The sequence below is a fragment of the Acomys russatus genome, chromosome 26 (genome assembly GCF_903995435.1).
Source record: "Acomys russatus chromosome 26, mAcoRus1.1, whole genome shotgun sequence".
Lineage (NCBI taxonomy): Eukaryota > Metazoa > Chordata > Mammalia > Rodentia > Muridae > Acomys > Acomys russatus.
In genome coordinates this window covers 2,876,585-2,895,616 of record NC_067162.1, presented here as the reverse complement: position 1 = coordinate 2,895,616, position 19,032 = coordinate 2,876,585, and the positions used below count along the sequence as shown (strand labels likewise).

The 19,032-nt window shown below is 37.0% G+C and overlaps 1 protein-coding gene across 1 annotated transcript in view; it reads right to left on the bottom strand.

Moving 5' to 3' along the window:
• Window positions 1-1,336: 1,336 nt before the first annotated feature.
• Window positions 1,337-19,032, bottom strand: part of Iqcm (IQ motif containing M) — a 433,038-nt gene continuing 415,342 nt past the window's right edge. The window contains exon 13 of the mRNA XM_051168995.1: window positions 1,337-1,952. Coding sequence (XP_051024952.1) covers window positions 1,849-1,952 — 104 coding nt within the window. The 3' untranslated portion in view covers window positions 1,337-1,848. The remainder of the gene's footprint in view (window positions 1,953-19,032) is intronic.

Genomic DNA, 19,032 nt, shown 5'->3' with positions numbered 1-19,032 from the left:
GACTTTTCCATTTTATTTCCAGTAAATCAAAGTGTGTGAAGAGCTTCAGTTTTTATTAAGACATACCCTTCACAGTCCAGTGATTGCCAACTGTGGCAAGCCATTGACAGTTCATTTGCATATAAGTGATGACTTCCATCAGGTAGTTGGCTCCAAAACACAATGGACATTTAGAACAGATCCAATATTTCTTTTTCTTTGATGAGCATCAAGTGCCAATTTTTATATAGAATCTGACTATTGAAAAGTGAGGGCTTCTTTCCATGACCTTATACTGTCTTCCACAGTTTGAAGTGACATATTGTCTGTAGTCTTAATGTAGGCCCACACTTTAAAAGACATTCACTAGTCCTACTTTAGTTTGCTGAAAACCAGGGCTAGCCAAAAGTAAGAGACAGAGACAATAGTGATCACTTTTAAAAAGTACTTCTTTATTTGCCCCAGTGTTTTAATATATAATTAAAATTTCATTTTATTTTTATAAAGCACCTTTGACATGGTTTTATAATAATTACTCCTATACATATAATTGCCATTTATTTACTAAACAGATTATATAATGTATAACTGCATATTGTCTTTCTCCCAATATTTTGAAATAACAGTGGTGTACCTACAGCCAATTTGTTATCTATCAGTTCCATAACCAGAAGCAAGCTGATGCTCTCTTGCCATACTGAGATTAAGGCCATGTTTAAATTTTCTTTTATGTTTGATTGTATATTCTTGTTTTTAGTACAAAAATGGTGAAAAGCTCTCTCATTGAAGTGAACTTCATTGCAACTGTCAGAAAAAAAGAATATGTCTAATTTCATTTCATACATATGCTATATTTTAGCTAGTAATCACTGTTTTTCCCTGTCAGATGTAAGAGCTAAAATGTTTTAGTTTGACCCCCTCATGCTTATAGGCCACCTTGGCTCTGGTTTCAGTGAGACATAGACTTTCATAGTTCACTTCTATAACTTCCACTTGTGTTCTTGCAGTAAGCTACGTTATAAAAGTGTCCTGAGATCAAAGAGGACATTATAGACTAGATCAACGTTAAGAATGTTGAAAACCTAGCATGCCTGCCATGCAGTCATTACTCATGTCTACATCTGGGTAGCATGCAGACTCTGTTCCTCCAGGGCTGTGCCCATGTTGCTTCTTACTCTCATTCAGTACGTTGAACATGAATCATAGAATATGGCTAAAACTAAATTCAGATTCTTAGGGATCTGATGGTGTAGCCACTGCACTTCAAATCCCTGCAGCACAAAGGGCAAGTAAGATCATATACACAGCATCCTGAATGCCAGCTCTTCCCTTTCGGATGAGCAATGATTGCAGAGAAATAATACAGAGCCCAGAAATGTGGTACATGATTTAACATATTTTCAGAAACAATTCAAAAAACTTAAGTGATGAGATACATTCTTAAAAACAAAGAAACTATCGAAATGTTTCATTTCAGCAAAATATCACACTGATAGAATTTTTAAAGAATAAAAATTTTAAATACCAGAACCTGGAATTTTGAAAGGAAGAATTCTAACGTTTTAACATCTATTGGCAGTGGAACAAATCAGATTTCAGCCCAATGAAAGCGTAAGTGACACTGAATGGCTTCACTTCATCACCATCAGTAGATGTTTAATAAAGAAGATAAAGAGTGCTCATCCAAACGTAGGTACATATGATGAACTTGATAGCTAATTTCTCAAAATCACTCTTTGCATATGCAAAGATGTTTGTCTCTTATCTTGTTGATAGCAAGTCATTCTGTGGTCATTACTAATATGCATTTATGAGGAGATAAGTTCAACTCTTTAAAGAAGTACTGCATTGAAAACTTCATTCCAGTTGTCATGATTTATAAGATTGTCTTATTTTCCTTTCTCTTATGGATCTGGCCACCAACTTGCCAACAGTCCGGATGTTAGCTCTCTTGAGTAGTGGATGTCCACTCACTGAAATACAAAATATATGATTACATTAATAAATGCCCAATCAATTAGTACAGTGGAAATACATTATGATTTTTAAAATCCAAATACATTAAAGGAAATTAATTTTGGTTGTGCTACAATGTGCCAAAAAGTTGAGTTGGGCACATTTCCCTCATTTCTATGGTATCACCTTTTATATGCTGCCAACTGACTTTCCAAAGTCACTGTTGGACCAATTCATTGATAGAAAGTGCTGGAGAGATAAGTCAATGGTTAAGAGCACTGCTGTTCTTCCAGAGGACCTAAGTTCATTTCTCAGAACCCAAGTCACATGACTCAAAATGGGTGGTAACTCCAGCTCCCAGGAAACTACTTCCTTCCTCTGACCTTTCTAGGAGCTCACAAACATGTGGCATATACTCACCTATACACACATAAACATAAATAAAAAAATAAATCTGTTTTAAAAGAGTAGAGAGAAATGATGTCAGGAACTAGATTTCATTGATACACATAAAATTTAAAATAAATTAGATATAATAGTTGCTCAGTGAGAAGAACAAAGGTACTAAAATTGGTTATATATGTGAATTCAGATACTTAGTGTAAATCACTATGGTATAGAGTGTCAGTATTTGGTCCTTGCTTATCTGTAAGGTCATTCTGAAAGACATGAGTCATATAGTTACCAAAGCCACCATTATACATAACACCAGTTCACAGGTAGGCTTATGCAACCTTGTTATCCATGTAATATAGCTATTGTTAAACAAAAACACAAACAATTGCCAGAAACCTATTAGTTTTGAGGACATTCCATGTTGCATACAGTCTATGAACAACTTGACATACAGTTGCTGTTTACATGTGGAACTGCACTGACATTAACCAAAGGCCATGCCTTATACAAGCAAAACTAAATTAACCAGTGACAGCAAAAGATCTGAACAGGTGTCAATCCCCCCCCCCAAAAATAGACAAGTGGACTGCAGGTGGGTGGGAGGATGGTCCCTGTCAGTGATCATCAGAGATGAGAAGCAAAGCTACAGCATCATGGCTCCTCCATATTGAAACAGCTGTTATTACCAAAAAGATTAAAAGAGATAAATGTTTGTGAAAGGGTGGATAAGGGGGAATCTTGCCCACTGTGCAAAACAAAACAGTGGCTCTTAAAGATACAAAACACAAAACTACCATAAAATGCAGCAATCCTTCTTCTGTGCACATAACCAGCGAGTGGAGTTTACCACATTGTTATAAGGATACCTGCAGCTTCGTGTTCACTATAGCACTACTCATAATGGGAGGACATGCACACAGGTGTCCAAGCAGCAGAGGACGGCAGTCTGCACAAAGAGATGCTAAATCTCTTACAAGGAGACCCTGATCTTTGTCACATCATGCTATAGGAAATAAGTCAGAAGCTGGAGGAGATTATACTACATGAAATAATCTCACTTATATGTAGAATTCTTTTTTTAAGTTCAAATATAAAGACAAAGTAATTCTGGACACAGGGAGGTGAGCATGAGAAATAGGAGGGTATTAGCTAACTAGTTACAAACAGCAGAAATGAACGATGAGGAAGCGTGGGGAGATCACACACAGTGTGAGAGCAGTAATTAATAAAATTGCACCGCATTTGGGATTCCTGCCAAATGAGTAGATTTTAGCTGCTTTTGTTAAAAACAAAACGTAAGTGAAAAATGGGTCAGTCTATGAGATGATGAGCATATTAATTTACTCTTCCACAGTAACCATTTTAAAATCTACATATGTCCTATAACGATATGTTGTATACCTTAAACATGATAATAAACTTATTCTAAAAATAAGCAAACTAGACCACATTAAAAAAGTTTATAAAACAATAAGGCTTAGTGTTCGCTCCCACTGTGGTCATAAGAAAATGACTACATCTGTTAGGGTCTTGACCTAATAAATTTACCTGAGAAGGTATGTATTTTAGATGTGATCTTAATATAAGACGTTTTCTATTATAAACTTTTTAACAATATGCAATGTAAAACATGCATCTCATCATTTGAATTTGGGACGTTGTACTTTTCACTTGATATTTCTAAAAGTCAAACAATGTGTACGGAGTCCAGTGATTAAAAAGAAGATATGATTCACACTTAGCAAGTATTCAAAATACAGTTTACACATTATTGTCTATACTGTGATATTATAATATAGGCTTTTAAAAAGAATTTCATTGATAATTGATTAGTAGGCTATTCATTAATATTTAAATTAAACAAAGCAGCACTTCCTTGTAACAAAGATACAAATATAAATACACATGACATAGTTTCTGTCTTTCAAAGTAAATATTCTTGACATTCATTCATGTCGTTTGGCAGAAGAGATTCACAAAATAATCTTTTTGATTAAAAATAGTCAAATTGTGAATAGAATATTAAAGGCATTTTAACTTTGTTGCTAAGCTGGCAGATAGGGAAAACAATGCAGCCAAAACCAAAGTGAAATCAGTAGCATTAGTGAGTGCCTGAGGAGAAGGGCAGTTTTTTGGCTCAGGGCTTTCTGGTAAACCCTGAGAATGTGAATTACAGTATGTGAGAGAGAAATGGACAGGAGTCTGGGCACTGGTCTCCACCTGTGAGACCACCCCAAAGGGGGCATCTCAGAAGATCATTTCATCTGGAAAAAAAAAAGAAGGGATGAGAATGCAGGGAGGGTGGAGTTGGAAGAGGGAGGCTGAGGGAAATGAGAAAGAAAAAGAAAACTTCAGTCAGATGTCAGGAGGGACATATTCCAGTTTCATAGTCTCTGAGCAGGAAGGCCCTTCCTCCAGAGCCAAGCCCTGGCTCTATGTCCTAGTCCATGTCACTTGTATGACCATCAAATACCTAAAATTCAAAATCTGTTTGGCTCTAAGAAGAAATGAAGAAAGCAATTTCAACCAAGCTCACTGAACTATATTATTGAAGCAGAATTCATAGATCCCAGATGCATCACCAGATTTATGAAGAACAAAGAGAGTTACCTGGAAGTATCTACAGTACAGCATCAGTTTTTTAAAAGGCATTCACATAAGTAGATCCATATTTATCACTATGCACAAAACTAAAGTCCAAGTGGGTTAAAGACCTCAACATAAAACCAGATACACTAAATCTGTTAGAAGAAAAAGTAGGGAAGACCCTTGAACTCATTGGCATAGGAGACAACTTTCTGAATCAATACCACAGGATCTAAAATCAACAATTAATAAATAAGGCTTCATGAAATTGAAAAGCTTCTATAAGGCAAAGGACATGGTCCTTAGAACAAATGACAGCCTTCAGACTGGGAAAGATCTTCAGCAACCCTACAGCTGACAGAGGGCTAATATTCAATCCATATAGAGAATTCTAGAAGTTAAACACCAATAAACCAAATAACCGAATTAAAAAGGATGTACATAGTTAAACAGAATTCTCAAGAGAGGAACATCCTGGAGTGAAGGTATTAAAGGTATGTCCCACCACGACTGGCTGCAGTGTAGATTATTTTAAGCTGTATTTTAAGAAATGTGATGTTACATTTTTCTGTATAACTAAAAACTACTGTGCCTTCTTCTTCTTCTTCTTCTTCTTCTTCTTCTTCTTCTTCTTCTTCTTCTTCTTCTTCTTCTTCTTCGACCTGTCTGAGGATACATATTATTCCACAGCATTGACAACTTGATTTTATTACTTTGTAAATCTTTATCAAGTGACTTGAAAAGAAGAAAAAACAGAGTTTGTATTCTACAACACATATATAGGTCATGGGCTATCTATTGGGTCTGAGTTTTCAAAGTTCATGGTTCAAATTTTCTGGGGTCATTGTAGACCCTGTTGTGTTTCCTAGAACAAACAGAAAGTAAAAAGCTAAAATCATGTTTTCACATGATTTAGCTAAACAAAATGAAAGTAGTTTCTAATGTAGCATTGTGGTCTTCCCCATTAGATGATCAGAGGCAATAAATAACAAAATCAAATTCTAGGAGATGAAGAAGTGTTTAAACAATTATGTTAGATTAAAAGAATTATCAAATGTCCAGACTTTAACTTAGTTGAATGTGTCATAGGGTTTCACAAAAGGGGTGATCCAAGCAGTAGTGGAGCAGATCACAAAGGGTTATAACTGCAAAACTCCAGGGAATCTTTTTGGGTGGAAAAATACACTCAATAAGAGAATACAGATCCAAGAAGTCTAGCTCTAGTTCCACAAGACAGAACATGGTAGTTAAGGCTCTATATGCTTTCTCTGTGTTTTGGATTGGTTCTCTATGCCTTTACTTATCTTCTTCCTATCCCACGCGTAGGGAGATCCATGGCTTCAATAGGAAATGGTGGAAGACCATTCTCCTGTACGATGGCATAGAACACAAGCACATCAGTGATCTGGATGGGAGCAACAGAGCTGTAAGAACAGGAGAAGACCTTCTTCCTTCACTGGATTAGTCCATGGGAGTCACCAGAGCATGACCTTGGCAGGTCTAAGTGGCAACAGAGGCAGCAAAAACATCCTTCCTTCACCAGGCCCTCTAAGCTTCAGCCTGACATAAAGGAGACAGGGTGGGTGAGGACAGAGATCGTGGAGTTCTATGCTTCTGCTGAGTGATGCATTCATGAGCATGTGTGAAATGAGATATCTGAAAGAATACACAAGAATTACTGAGGTTACTGGGATTGCTTCCAATAGACCATATACATGCTTCTGTATATTTTCACTTGCAGACATGTGTGCACATGGGGTTGTGTATTGTTGTGAAATATTAACAGTTTGCCTCCTACTTCTCATTGCCTCCGGTTCCTGGTTTTGCTACGTAGGGAATAACAGTGACTTCCTAAGGATGACTAAATAGAAATCGCCTCATTTCTCATGTTTAGCAATTTAAAAAAAGACCTATCAGAAGCAGCTAATCTGTATTTTAATCCTGAGGTTTTGGATTTGTAAAACTAAAAACCATATAGCTACTTAATAAACCTTAATTCATTGTTGAAATGAGGTGAGTAATTCTGTGACATCCTTATATTCACTTCCTTCAAGCAGAAAAATCCAAGAACGAAGGCATGTGTTTCATGAAGGAAAGTTTAAGACACAAAGGGGAAAAACTCATAAAAGTAATCTTTTCACTTGGAAGGGTACAGCTTCATTCAGAATGAGTGGCATTTGGGGATCTAAGACGTGAGAGTCTGGAGAACTTAGCACATGAGGCCATATGGTAAGGAAGATCGTGTGATGACATGAGAATTCTGTCCAACTTAAAGGAAACAAGAATTGGAGAGCGAACACTGAAGAACAAAGGAGAAACACTGTTGAGCCAAGCTCCCTGGCCTCTTGTTCCTAGCCCTGGGGAAAGAAAAAGTGGAACTCCAGTGATGCATATTATTAGGACGATCTATGAATAGAGAAGTTTGGTTGCAGACTTCTTAGGAAAGTCAGGTGTGAGGGCAGGATCCAGCCAGGCTTCTGCAGTATAACAGAACAAACGGATCACCACATGATAAGAGGACATCTAATGTGGCTGGGAAGTCTCGGGAGGAAGCCCGGGCATTCTGACAGGGCAAGCCTTCCAGAATCGACTCAAGCTAGAAATACTTGAAAACCGAGATGAAAGCACTCAACTGCAGGGACTTTGGCAGAGGCTGTGATGATGGGTCACTGAATGGCCTCAGTGTCCAGGTAACACGGACTACAGAACAGAGCAGGGTAGCACGAGAAGGGACAGAAGCCAACTACTTTCAGTAGCTGAGAGAAAATGAGGGGGCAGGCAGCTTATGGAGGACTGTCAGCAGAGAGGGCAGAATCAGGCATGGGTAACAGGAACAGTGTAAGCACACAAGCACAAACTGCGGAGGGAAGACCATTTACCAACAAGAAAACGTGCTGTACATCAAAGACTTCCTCATGGTTAGATGTGAAAATGACATCAGGTGTGAAATCAACTCAATAGAAAGTATGAGGAGAAAACCCTGCAGAAAACATTTGATGGTATATGGGAAAGAAAGGTAAAATTATACTGAATAAATATTACAGCTACAATTAGAGAGAGGAAGATAAAGAGAGGAGAGAGAAGATAAAAAGGAGAGTAAGAATTTAGTAACTGATTTTTGTTTTTACAATCAGCATATCCAGGCTTCAGATCTTAGCTTCTAAATATCATTTACAATGAAATGGCTAGTGATCCTTGGAGAAATGGCCCATTCCAAAGCTAGGATTGGCTAATGCCAGACCAGGCCTGCAGAAAGGTGTGGTGCCAGAAAGTAAGGAAGTGCTCAAATTCCAGAAATAAAACATGTCAAGGTGATACAGGAGCCGAGCTTTAAAAAAAAAAAAAAAAAAAAAAAAGTAAGTAAATGAAATGAAAGTGTACTGATATAAATAAATGTTTGAGTAAATAAACCAGGAACCATTGCACAACATTTCTTAATTATTTGTAATATAGTCCATCTCTGGGAGGAAAATTGCACTACTCTACGGATCTCTTCCTCAAATGTGGGATGGAGTGAGTTTTGTAATTTATTTATTTTTAATATGATATTTATTTGTTATGATATATGTTTGATGTGGCACACATGTGAAGATCAGAGAAAAACTTGCAGAAATCAGTTCTCTCAGTCTACCATGTGGGTCCCAAGAACTGAACTCGGGGTGTGAGCATTGACAACAAGCATCTTTAGCTGCTGAGCCATCTTGCAGGGCCTTCATTGTGATTTCAAATATGAATTGCAAGAAAAGTAAGCCAATCTTTAGAGGAATGAGACCTCATAAATGCTTCATTGGCCGAGTAACCCAAGTTAATGCCATCACCCATAAGTCATGCTGATGGCAGTTTCCAAAACATTAAGTAGGTTACTTAATCCCAGCGTCTATTTTTTCCAATCTCACATAGTTCACTGTCTTCTATAACAGCATGGAAAATACACTTTCTGAGAAAATATGTAATATCAAAAGAAGTAAACCAACGCAATCCAACAGATACCCAAAGATGCATTTAAAAGCATGACTTGATACATAGATCATGAAACAACGTATTCCCTACAAAGTCATTCCATTTTCGTGTACGTTTAAGTGCTTTAACAATGCAACGCTAGAAAGAAAATCTGTAAGATCTTAAATACTTGAAACACTTGTATATTTTGTCTATCACAAAATAGAATTTGAATACGTGTACAGATGACAATGAGAATAATTACTGCCATGTAAAATGCTTATTCTGCACCAGGTACTGTGGTACGTGCTGACCTGAGTCATCTCTCCTCTTTACTGCAGTGTGAGTTATCGTCACAGGAAGCACAGACCCACATCTGTGACTTCACTGGGCTGTGGGCAAGCCTTCATCCACGTGTGGATTTCAGAGACCTCCAGTCAGTCATAGAAACCACATCACTAGCCAGCTACACTGCATCACATTCTCTGCCTTTTGTGGAGTTTGGATTATGTCTTCGAGTAGTCGCTAATTCACTCCATCATCCACTCCACTAATCTCCTGGACCAGTGTCTTACGGCGACGTGAATGGTCAGTCATGTGACAATGCTTCTCTTTCTTTTCCAACCTCTCCCACCTGCTCCCTCATTCCTTCTCAAATCCAAGACCTCTTTTTATCATTATTATTGCTGCGTATGCATGCATAAACATGTGAAAAGAACTCACTAAGTCTGGTTAATGGTACTTGTAAATACATGACTTTAGAGCTGACCACTTAAACACTGAATAACCTAGTATGGGGCTCACTCTTGACTTATTTGCTCTCTCTCAGGAATTAGTTGCCTGTAGTTCTTTGTCTTCAGTGATGCCCTGTGAAATTTTTCCCTTTCGTGTTAGCATGTCTATTCATGTTGCTGTTCATGTCTTTTTTAGGTAGCCATATTCTTATGGAGATACCTTTACAATTGACATTAAAAACAATTTATAAAATGTTATATGTTCATTGTTATAAGACAGTGTTTGCTTTTTTATGCCCATGTTTTAAATGTCTGAACCAGACTGGGTAAGGTGGTTCAGAACTGGAATCGAAGCCCTGGGAGGCTGAGGCAGAATGATCATCGTGAACTTGGGGCTGAACTAGAGTACACAACACGTTCTGGGATAGAGTGAAAGCCTGTGTTCATCCCTCCTTCCTTTGAAACGACCCCAGCTCAATTCTGTAAACTAGAATACTAATGGGAGTTAGCTTGGAAGGTAGGACTACACATGAATGTGGGGTTGCTTTCTGTCTTCTTACAATTTTAAATTTTCATGAATGAACTATTGCTCTTTTTCTTGTTTGTTCTGACTCCCTGCCTTTCTATCTGTCTGTCTGTCTCTATCTTTCTCATATGTATCATATTATCTGCCTTGTTTATTTTGTCTTTCTCTCTCCTTGTCTCTGCCTGTCTCTCTGTCTCTATCTCTCTTTATCTCTCTCATATGCCTACTCCAAGAAAGTGCTTTGTTGTCCTCTTACCTCAATAAGCCTCTTGCATTAAAAAAAAAACTGAACTGACTATCTTTAAAAGAAAAGTGCTAATCTATTTTTTAATATAAATTAGAAGTAAAAGAAGTGACATATTGCTTTGTTGCATATAAAGATTCTATAATATGAATAGAGTATATATCCTTCCTATATATTAATATTTACCTTCCACCCCAGGTGTTCTAGCAAGAAATAATGCTAAAGTGATCCTGCTTACTTTTTATGTTAGGGAGTTGCAAGATTAAGTTAAGAGTCAAAAAATATGTATACATATTTAACTTTAAACATTTTTTTTGCCAGCTGGCTTTCTACAGCTATATGAGATCTATAGAGTCGTGCCAGCATGGGGACAGAACTTCACTCATATCCTGACAATAGCAGCTTTAGTTTTCCTTTCCCCTTATTTTAAGTTGGCTGCCCTGGAAACTCTTGATCTCACTGTTTCCTCCACTGCTAGAGGTTGTGAACTCCTCAGCATGAATATGACAGTCACTACATTTTTATTTTGTGAATGATTTCTCTATGTCTCTGACCTAGTGAATGGAATATGCATCTATTGTCTGTTATACCTCATCCTTTGCGTTAAACTTCTGCCTTTAAAACTGAAATCTTCCTTCAAACTCAAACTTAATGAATCATGTTATGTTTCAATGGAAAATTTTATAAAGCCTGTCATATCTTCTCATTTATTCTTTCTTCTGATTATCTCTCCTGCTCCTGTGGTAAATATATAGCTCTACAGAATGAAGGTCACAATTATTACTTTTTATCTTTTTATTTAAACCAGTTGAATTTTATCAGTTGCTTTCCATAGTAATTTATAATACCATATGTGTTCATTAAATGTGTTTACATAATAAACTATGTGACAGAAATATGGTATGCTGAAATTCCTATAACAGAATGGCATGGCCTTAGTATATCCTTTAATAGCAACCTGTTTCTAGATCGTAACTTATCTCCATTCAGTGGTTTTTGTTTTGTTTTGTTTTTTTACTATTAAGGCAAAGAATATCCAACCAATTCCATGTTGTTAAAGTTTTCTTTGGCTCCTTCAGGCCAAATTAGAAGAAAACTCTTCTCTGAGAACTCTTGGGCAGCTTTATCCAAGAGGCCCACCATTTCCATTAACTGGCTCTTGCTCTCTGCCATGGCTGAGTGTGGAAGCTCTGAACAAGGACAAGAGAGGTGATGATACACCTCTAAGTTTCTTCTAAGTTCCCAATTTCAAATGATTTCCCACCATATCTCTCCTTCTGAAGCTTGATGAGGATGTGAAGGAAATACAAGGCAAAAATTGAGGACTTCAGAGTCAGTGTAAACATTGTTTCTCTGAGATCAGGTAAGTCACCTGATGTTCCTTCTCTCTAGATAAGAAACCCACTAAGATTGAGTCTTACATACAACCAAATGAAATATATAATAATCTACTCCAATTAGTCAACTTAAATCTAAGGAGTGAAGGCTTCCATTTTATTAATTTCTTTTAGATAAGTTAGTTAGGTTTATCTATTGTGTATATCTATGGATGAGCAAGCTTCTAGCACAGTCTCCCTGTTGTCACTGTCACATCCTTCCTTCTTATAGGAATATTGAATATGAGATTCATTCTGGCAAGGTATCTCAAATTTCTTTCTTCCAGACTTTGAAGTTAATCAGTGAATGCTTCCAAGTAAACCCTTGTGGTAGAATGCTACACAATCTCTTTAAAACTAGATCATCACTGATAGAAACCTTGGGAAGTATATTCATTGGTTAAACACTACACTAACACTTGTAAATTACTCCCACATATGATTCCCTTGACACATGCAAGCCAATGCAGAGCCAGTTCCTGACACGAACATGTTCTGCAGTCTTGACACTTGTCCCATGCCCGAGAAAGTAACTAACAATAACAGTAACTCTACCTATGACATTCTCATGTGTTGGGCAGGGGATATGAAAACCAAGACCAATAAAGAAGACCAAGGTTGACTCTGAGTGAGTATGGCCGCACAGGAGAATACGTGCGTAACTTAACAGGCGTTCTTTCCCAGAGACGGAAGCAGAGCTTAGGCGCTTTTCATTCCCAAGTTCCTTCCTACTTCTCAATGGTTGTGCTTTGACATCATAAAGGTTAATGTTCAGAGTAACAGTCGGTCATTTTTCCCTGTCTCCATGATGCACAGAAATGAATGGACAGATCATAGCAACAATCTATTGGTGAGTATCTCCATCTTGAAAACATGATAGTTGGAACTGTGTTCAGGAATTCAGCTCGGTTCTGAATCTGATACTGACAGCTAGTATCTCGTGCATCTAAGAATGGCTGTCCTTGGGCTTTAGGGACATATTACAATACCATGTACTTCCTCCTGCCTCCTGTATAAATCTGATGAATTTCTCAAGCCTTCAGAAAAGTATTGTAATTAATCTGAACCAACAAACAGTTAAAAACAATGCCAAAACACGTGTCGCCTAATTATAAGTTCTACAGTGGAAACACTCCAATATTCTTAGAGGTCCAAATTTATCTGACTTGGACGTTGTTCAAACAAAAGAATTTATATGCGTCAATGTGAGTTCAAAAATAGTTGTTTAGTTATTTAAATAGTATTCATTTAAATTTTCTCAGCTTGGTGGATTTATTACACTTTGGTGCTGTACGTACATGTTTGCTTCTTTTTCTGACATATCTTGTCTTGAGCAGGGCATTTTGAATAAAACTGCAACTTATTATTTCAAAATTAAGGGCACACTGTGACCTGAGCACCATAACATTCCCGTGGGAAGAGCATCTCAGGAGGGTTTGTCTAGACTAGCCTGGTCTATGAGCATGCCCCTAAGGATCTTCTTAAGAGGGCTACCTAATTGAAGGGGGAAGATTTACCCTGGATGTGGGTTGCACCATTTCATGGCCCAGCCCAGGATTGAATGAAAGACTGAATTAAAGAAAACTGAGTGGCATTTATTCATAAATTCATTCCTCTCTGCTTTCATTCCTTTCACTCTATGGATGCAGTGTGCCAATTGTCTCCAGTGTCTGCCACCATGACCTCCGTACAATGATGGATTGTAACCTGGAACTATGAGCTATGCAAAAAAAGCTTAATCCCTTACGTCTTTTGTCAAAGTATTTTATATAGCATCAGAAACAAAGATACTAAAAACTAAACTAAAACTAAAAATTAATATGCTCATCTTTATGGATACCATTCATTTATTAGGAAAAGAAAAAAGAAAAAGAAAAAACGTGTTCTTTGCTCAAGAATACAGAAATGTCAACCCTGAGTTCATCAAGTTAAATAAGAATATATTCATGACCATAACTCTCACAATATAGTCCAAATATACTTAGGGATCCATGTGGTATCTTCTGGCATAGTATAAGCTAATGATGATGATTAATATTAATTTTTACTCAGTTCTAAGTTAATGAAAATAGTTTGGACTTATACACATAAGTGCTAAAAGTTATTTTTTAATTCATCTTAAATAATCATGTTGATACCCAATATTTTTCCACTTATTTGAAGATCTATTTGAAAATATTCTCCATTTATTTCTTACTCTTTACAATGTGCCTCACAATGGGAAGTCCGTGAAGATTGTCATTTTCCTCCAGGCCATCCACACATGCCACCTGATAAGAACCTTTCCCCTCCAAATGCCAACACATGTCTCCATTGTCCACGCTTCTCCTATTATTTGATGCTATTGAGAATGCATGAACACCCAAACCCCGCTCTTCCTGACACTCTTTCCACACCAGCTTCTGGAAAGACATTTTCCTTCTTCCATTATTAACTTTTAGGCGCATATAGGCTTACTCCCACATCCTTGAATTCTAGAAGTTAAAAAAAAATCCCAACTTTACAATGATTCATGCTTGATAGCTTCATTATAGAGATGAGAAATCTCAGATCTAATAGGACCACTGGGTGACAGAACCCACAAATGCCAATCAAACTATTATAGAGCGTTACTTATTTTTTTCCGTCTAATATGTTTTTATTGTTTTAAACTTTGGTAATGTTTGTTTATCTATCTCTATGTAGGTAAAGTGAAGAAAAGGAGCAGATTTCAATCTACAGTTACAGTGATTGAATATATAGACATTTATGTGGTTCTTAGCAATGTAGATATAGTCAAATATATGGGTATTTAGATCCCTGTGGAAACGTAACAGAATTAGCTTGCACAAACCTAGATAGAGAGCAAACATTGACTGTGGTCTCTTGATACAATAAGGAGATTCTGTAGTATACACATATACATTTACATATGTGTATATGGCAATTGCTGATATACCAGAGAATACAGATACAGTACATTATTTCACAAGTATAAATACACTGTAAAATGATAAAAATACAGTTCCATAATGGCATAAACCTGTAATTAAGGATTATTTTCTGTATGTCTCATTGTGACATATTTTCATATGCATGCAAATAATTTTTTACATTAGTATCACCAGAAATATGAGTTTTGTGTTGTGGTGTGATTAGACTACAGGATTTTTCACCTCCTTTATCATTCTATGGAACCGTCATTTTATACATGATCCATTGTGAGCTGAAAATTCATGCGGTATGCACCATATGTGCAATGTAGACACACTAACTGCTACTCAACTGTCTAATCATTGAATACTATATTGCATTGCCTTTCAATTAAAATAGCTTTTAAAATAATTTTAAGTTTTCTTTGAGAATTAGTCATCTGAGGTAGCTACAAAAGAATGAAGATGGAGGTAAATTTCCTCTGGACTTCTGACTAACATGTTTGCCACTGTTTGTTAGTTGCCTTCCTCCACAAAGCTTGAATATGGTAAGATGGCTAATGACCATGGCTATCATCCTAACAGTAATAGCTACTCTTTATTAAGACTCACTGTGTACTACTCACTGTCATTCTCTCAGAAACAGTGCTTTTCTCTTGATTCACAAAATAGGAAGAAGAGGCAACAGGTTTAACATCTTACTAAATTAAATTTCATTTACATTTTCAGATAAATATGTCTCGATTATATAGAAGTTTGGTTATGTTTATTTTTCTATTCATTGAGTGTGTATGTTCTTTTATGACTTAGATGTTCTGTTGATTACAGACCCATATATCCTGTTACATGTAAGTTTCATAATAGTTTAAAATGATCTGAATTTCAGAATAAAACAAATTCCTGAAATGTTTGCTAATCCTTTGGGCATGCAGGTTTATATACAGTAATATAATATCCTAAACATTTTATAAGGCAATCTTATAGTAGACTATAAAACCTGTAGAACAGAGAGGTTAGTAATGTATTGAGGTCATCCAGATATTAAGTAGTTTTTTTAAAAAAAGATATGAATTGAAAGTTGGTTCCTAGTACAATAGGTATTTTCTGTTAGGTTTGTCACTTCCAACTTTAATTTTTCTTCTCTTTTTAACAACTCAATGTTAGTAAAAACAATCTGTAATCATACTGTCACATGGTTTTCCAAAATTAATTATATTATAGTTTTCTCGAGTTCTTTGAAAGATGATTGATTTGGAATTATGTACTAGAGCTCCGACTTCATCAATAAATTAAATCCTTGGATGGAGCCATTGTTTGGTGGCATTATTGGGAGGGATGGAGACAGATGCTGGGTCTGAACTAGAGGAGCTAGGTGACTGAGCCTCTGAAGGGAGTATCTTCTCCTTGACCACCTCACTCTCTCTTTCTCCGAGTCTTGGTACTCATGAGGCTAGGCTTCACTGCTCTGAGTCATTCCTAGAACCCAAAAAACTCAGCTCAGTCAGCCCGACAACACAGTTTCAAGTGACCTATGTATCTGATAGCTCCTCAACGTTTTAACGTACTCGACATCCTTACCAGACATTGACTGATAATGCGTTTGTTATATAAACTGCGTCTCTGCTTTCTGGATGATGGCTTTTAGAGATCGTGATGCTATTAGATGTGATTATTAGTTTGTTTCTTCGTATATTTACATTTTCTGGAGTTTCTCAATGTCACTCATGTGGAAATGTGTGCTGATATTGGGAGGCAAACCTTCATGGGGCAGTTAGATCATGAAGGCAGGCACCGTCTTCATGAACGTAGCGATGCCAATATCAAGGGAATAAAATGGGTTTCCTCTCTCTCCTCCCCCTCTCTCTTTTACCAGTCTGTTTTCAGATAATCTATTTTTAGCAAGATTTACCCTAAAAGTAGTCACTAAGGTAGTCGCAGATCCATTCAGTTACAAAGACTAAGTATCGGTGCCCGTGAACCATGCTTAGTTTGTGCTCAGCTGTACACTGAAGTAAACACCGTACATATTTATCCATGAGGGGTTGGGGAAGAATATCAGAAGGCTAAACAACATTTGGGGAAACCAACAGCCATTTGTTTCTTTGTACCTGACCAAAAATACTTTCAGCTGGTATTTGTGCTACTGCGTAGCTGGGCGCCTACAGACATCTGATGCTTCTACTTTCATTCTCTTCCCTGCAGAAGGAGAGGAGGAAGAAGCGAGATCACAAGCTCTACACAAGTCCCCAGCACGGCAGACGGTGGGAGCCTGACACGGAAAGCTCACCCAGGAGAAGGTCTTTATCAACGCACATATTTGGGAATGGCGATTAGAGGGAGTTTTGTAAAATTAGAACATAAGCTAAGAGAACTTTAAATATTAATTTTACGTATCTCTATGGAAAGAAGATCAGGTGCTTTTTGTTCCTTAGTTTCTTTCCAGACCTTTTCACAAATCTCAATATATTTCCACTACTGCACTCCCGTTATGGGTTATGGTTTTCTACCACATATTTTATCTTATAGAGTCCTCTCCCAAGTTCATGTTTCATCAAATTCAAATTGAAAGCAGAGAATTTTGTCAAAAAAAAAATCAGTCTAATGCCATAACATTATTGAGATGTTATTAACAGTCACTTGATTTTTAAAAAGGGAAGTTAATCTGTATTCCCTCACATGGCCAGCATGGGAAAGGTTGGGCATTTGTGTTTACAGTGGTTTTTACATGTAATAAAAGCGTGAATGAGATCCTCAGTCCTACAACTAAGACTCAATTATTATCCTGCATCTCTCCATCTATTTGTCTTAGTTGGAGCTATCATAACCACTTTATAAAGAGGAACCAGCTAAACCATATTACAACGAGCAGGATTTAATACAGACTTGCCCACTCCAGCTCCTACAATATTGGCATAAGTTTAAAATGTTCCCACCTGTCTGAAAAAAAAATGGTATAGAAATTGGAAAGTGTTTGGAGTGAATTCTGTGATAATAACTTATATTTCACTATTTTCTACATGTTTCCCCATATTTTCAATAAAGTGGGGTTTGTTGAGTAGTAAAGGATAAAAGGTTATCAGTGGGCATCGGATTAATATATTAAGCTCGTTATATGCCATCGCTCTGCCCTCAATTTTTTAAATAATGGAATTTTATAAAAAAGGCTGAATAAAGGACTCTAATGTGATAAACTACAGAGAGATACAAGATGCAAGTGCCAAAAACCAGAGAGTATTCAATTATCTTCTTTTCAGGCATTCTTATCACATCTCCTCCTAATATCGGCTTTCACCACAAACAATAGCCTGCTGCAGCGTAGCCAGGGCTGGCCAGCTGAGATGACAATGCACAGTGACAGATGATGAGCACCGCCCAGAGCGCTTGACGCTCTTCACAAATGACACTCACTGGCCTTCAGTGCCTAGGATTACTCTGACTCAGACATGAAGCCAGATTAATATTTATGTAGCAAGGGAGATATAAAATGTGTTTTCTGAATAAAATGGAACCAAAAATATTCTGTGAGTTCTCTCCAGTTACTTTTATATAACATAGTCTGATATGTACAGAAACAAACAAAAGCTATTTGTGCTTTTTAAAAGGCTCTGAATCATATGCCTATCCAAGGTCTTCATTTAGAATCCCAAACTGTATTTACTTCCAACAAAGGAAAAGCAGAAAGATTTAAAAAATAAATAAAAAAAGGAATCTCTGCACTTTAATATAAAAATGCCACCGTTCACACTAGTTTATTCCAGTCTCTGCTTTTTAAACACATAAATCAGTCACATTAAGCTTCTGGGTCTAATTAAAGTTTATGATAATGTTTTATAATCTCTTCTTTCCTCAGAATACATTAAATTTTACATTACAGTGAAAACAAATCATTGCTTTAATAATCTTAGTAAAATTTCCTTTTAACATATATTTTGGCACATTGGCCAAGGTGATAAGATTAAATCCATTGACCTTCAGAAAGAAATGAAATTTTATTCATATGCTAGAACTAAAAATGCATTAAGAGCTTTATATCAGAGTAACATCTCCATCTGGAAACAGAAGGCTCTCAGTTATGATAGTCAAACGTCACCTAAACGTTGTCAAGGAGGTCCTGAAAAGACCTGGCCAGCCTGGCTCATTCCTGCCTCTCCAATTTCATCTGGGATGATAGTTACGGGGTTTCCAGCCATATCAAGCCCCGCCCCTTCCCCTCCTTAAGGCTTCTTCCCTCTGGCCTGTAATCATATTCTGAGATGAAGGGACCCGTGTGTTTTCACTGCTCGTTTGCTGACCTCATATGGTCAGGTCTCTTTAAAAATCACAAATTGAATCCCGGCAGGATGGCTTACACTTGTAATCCCCATCACTAGAAAGGTGACGGAGG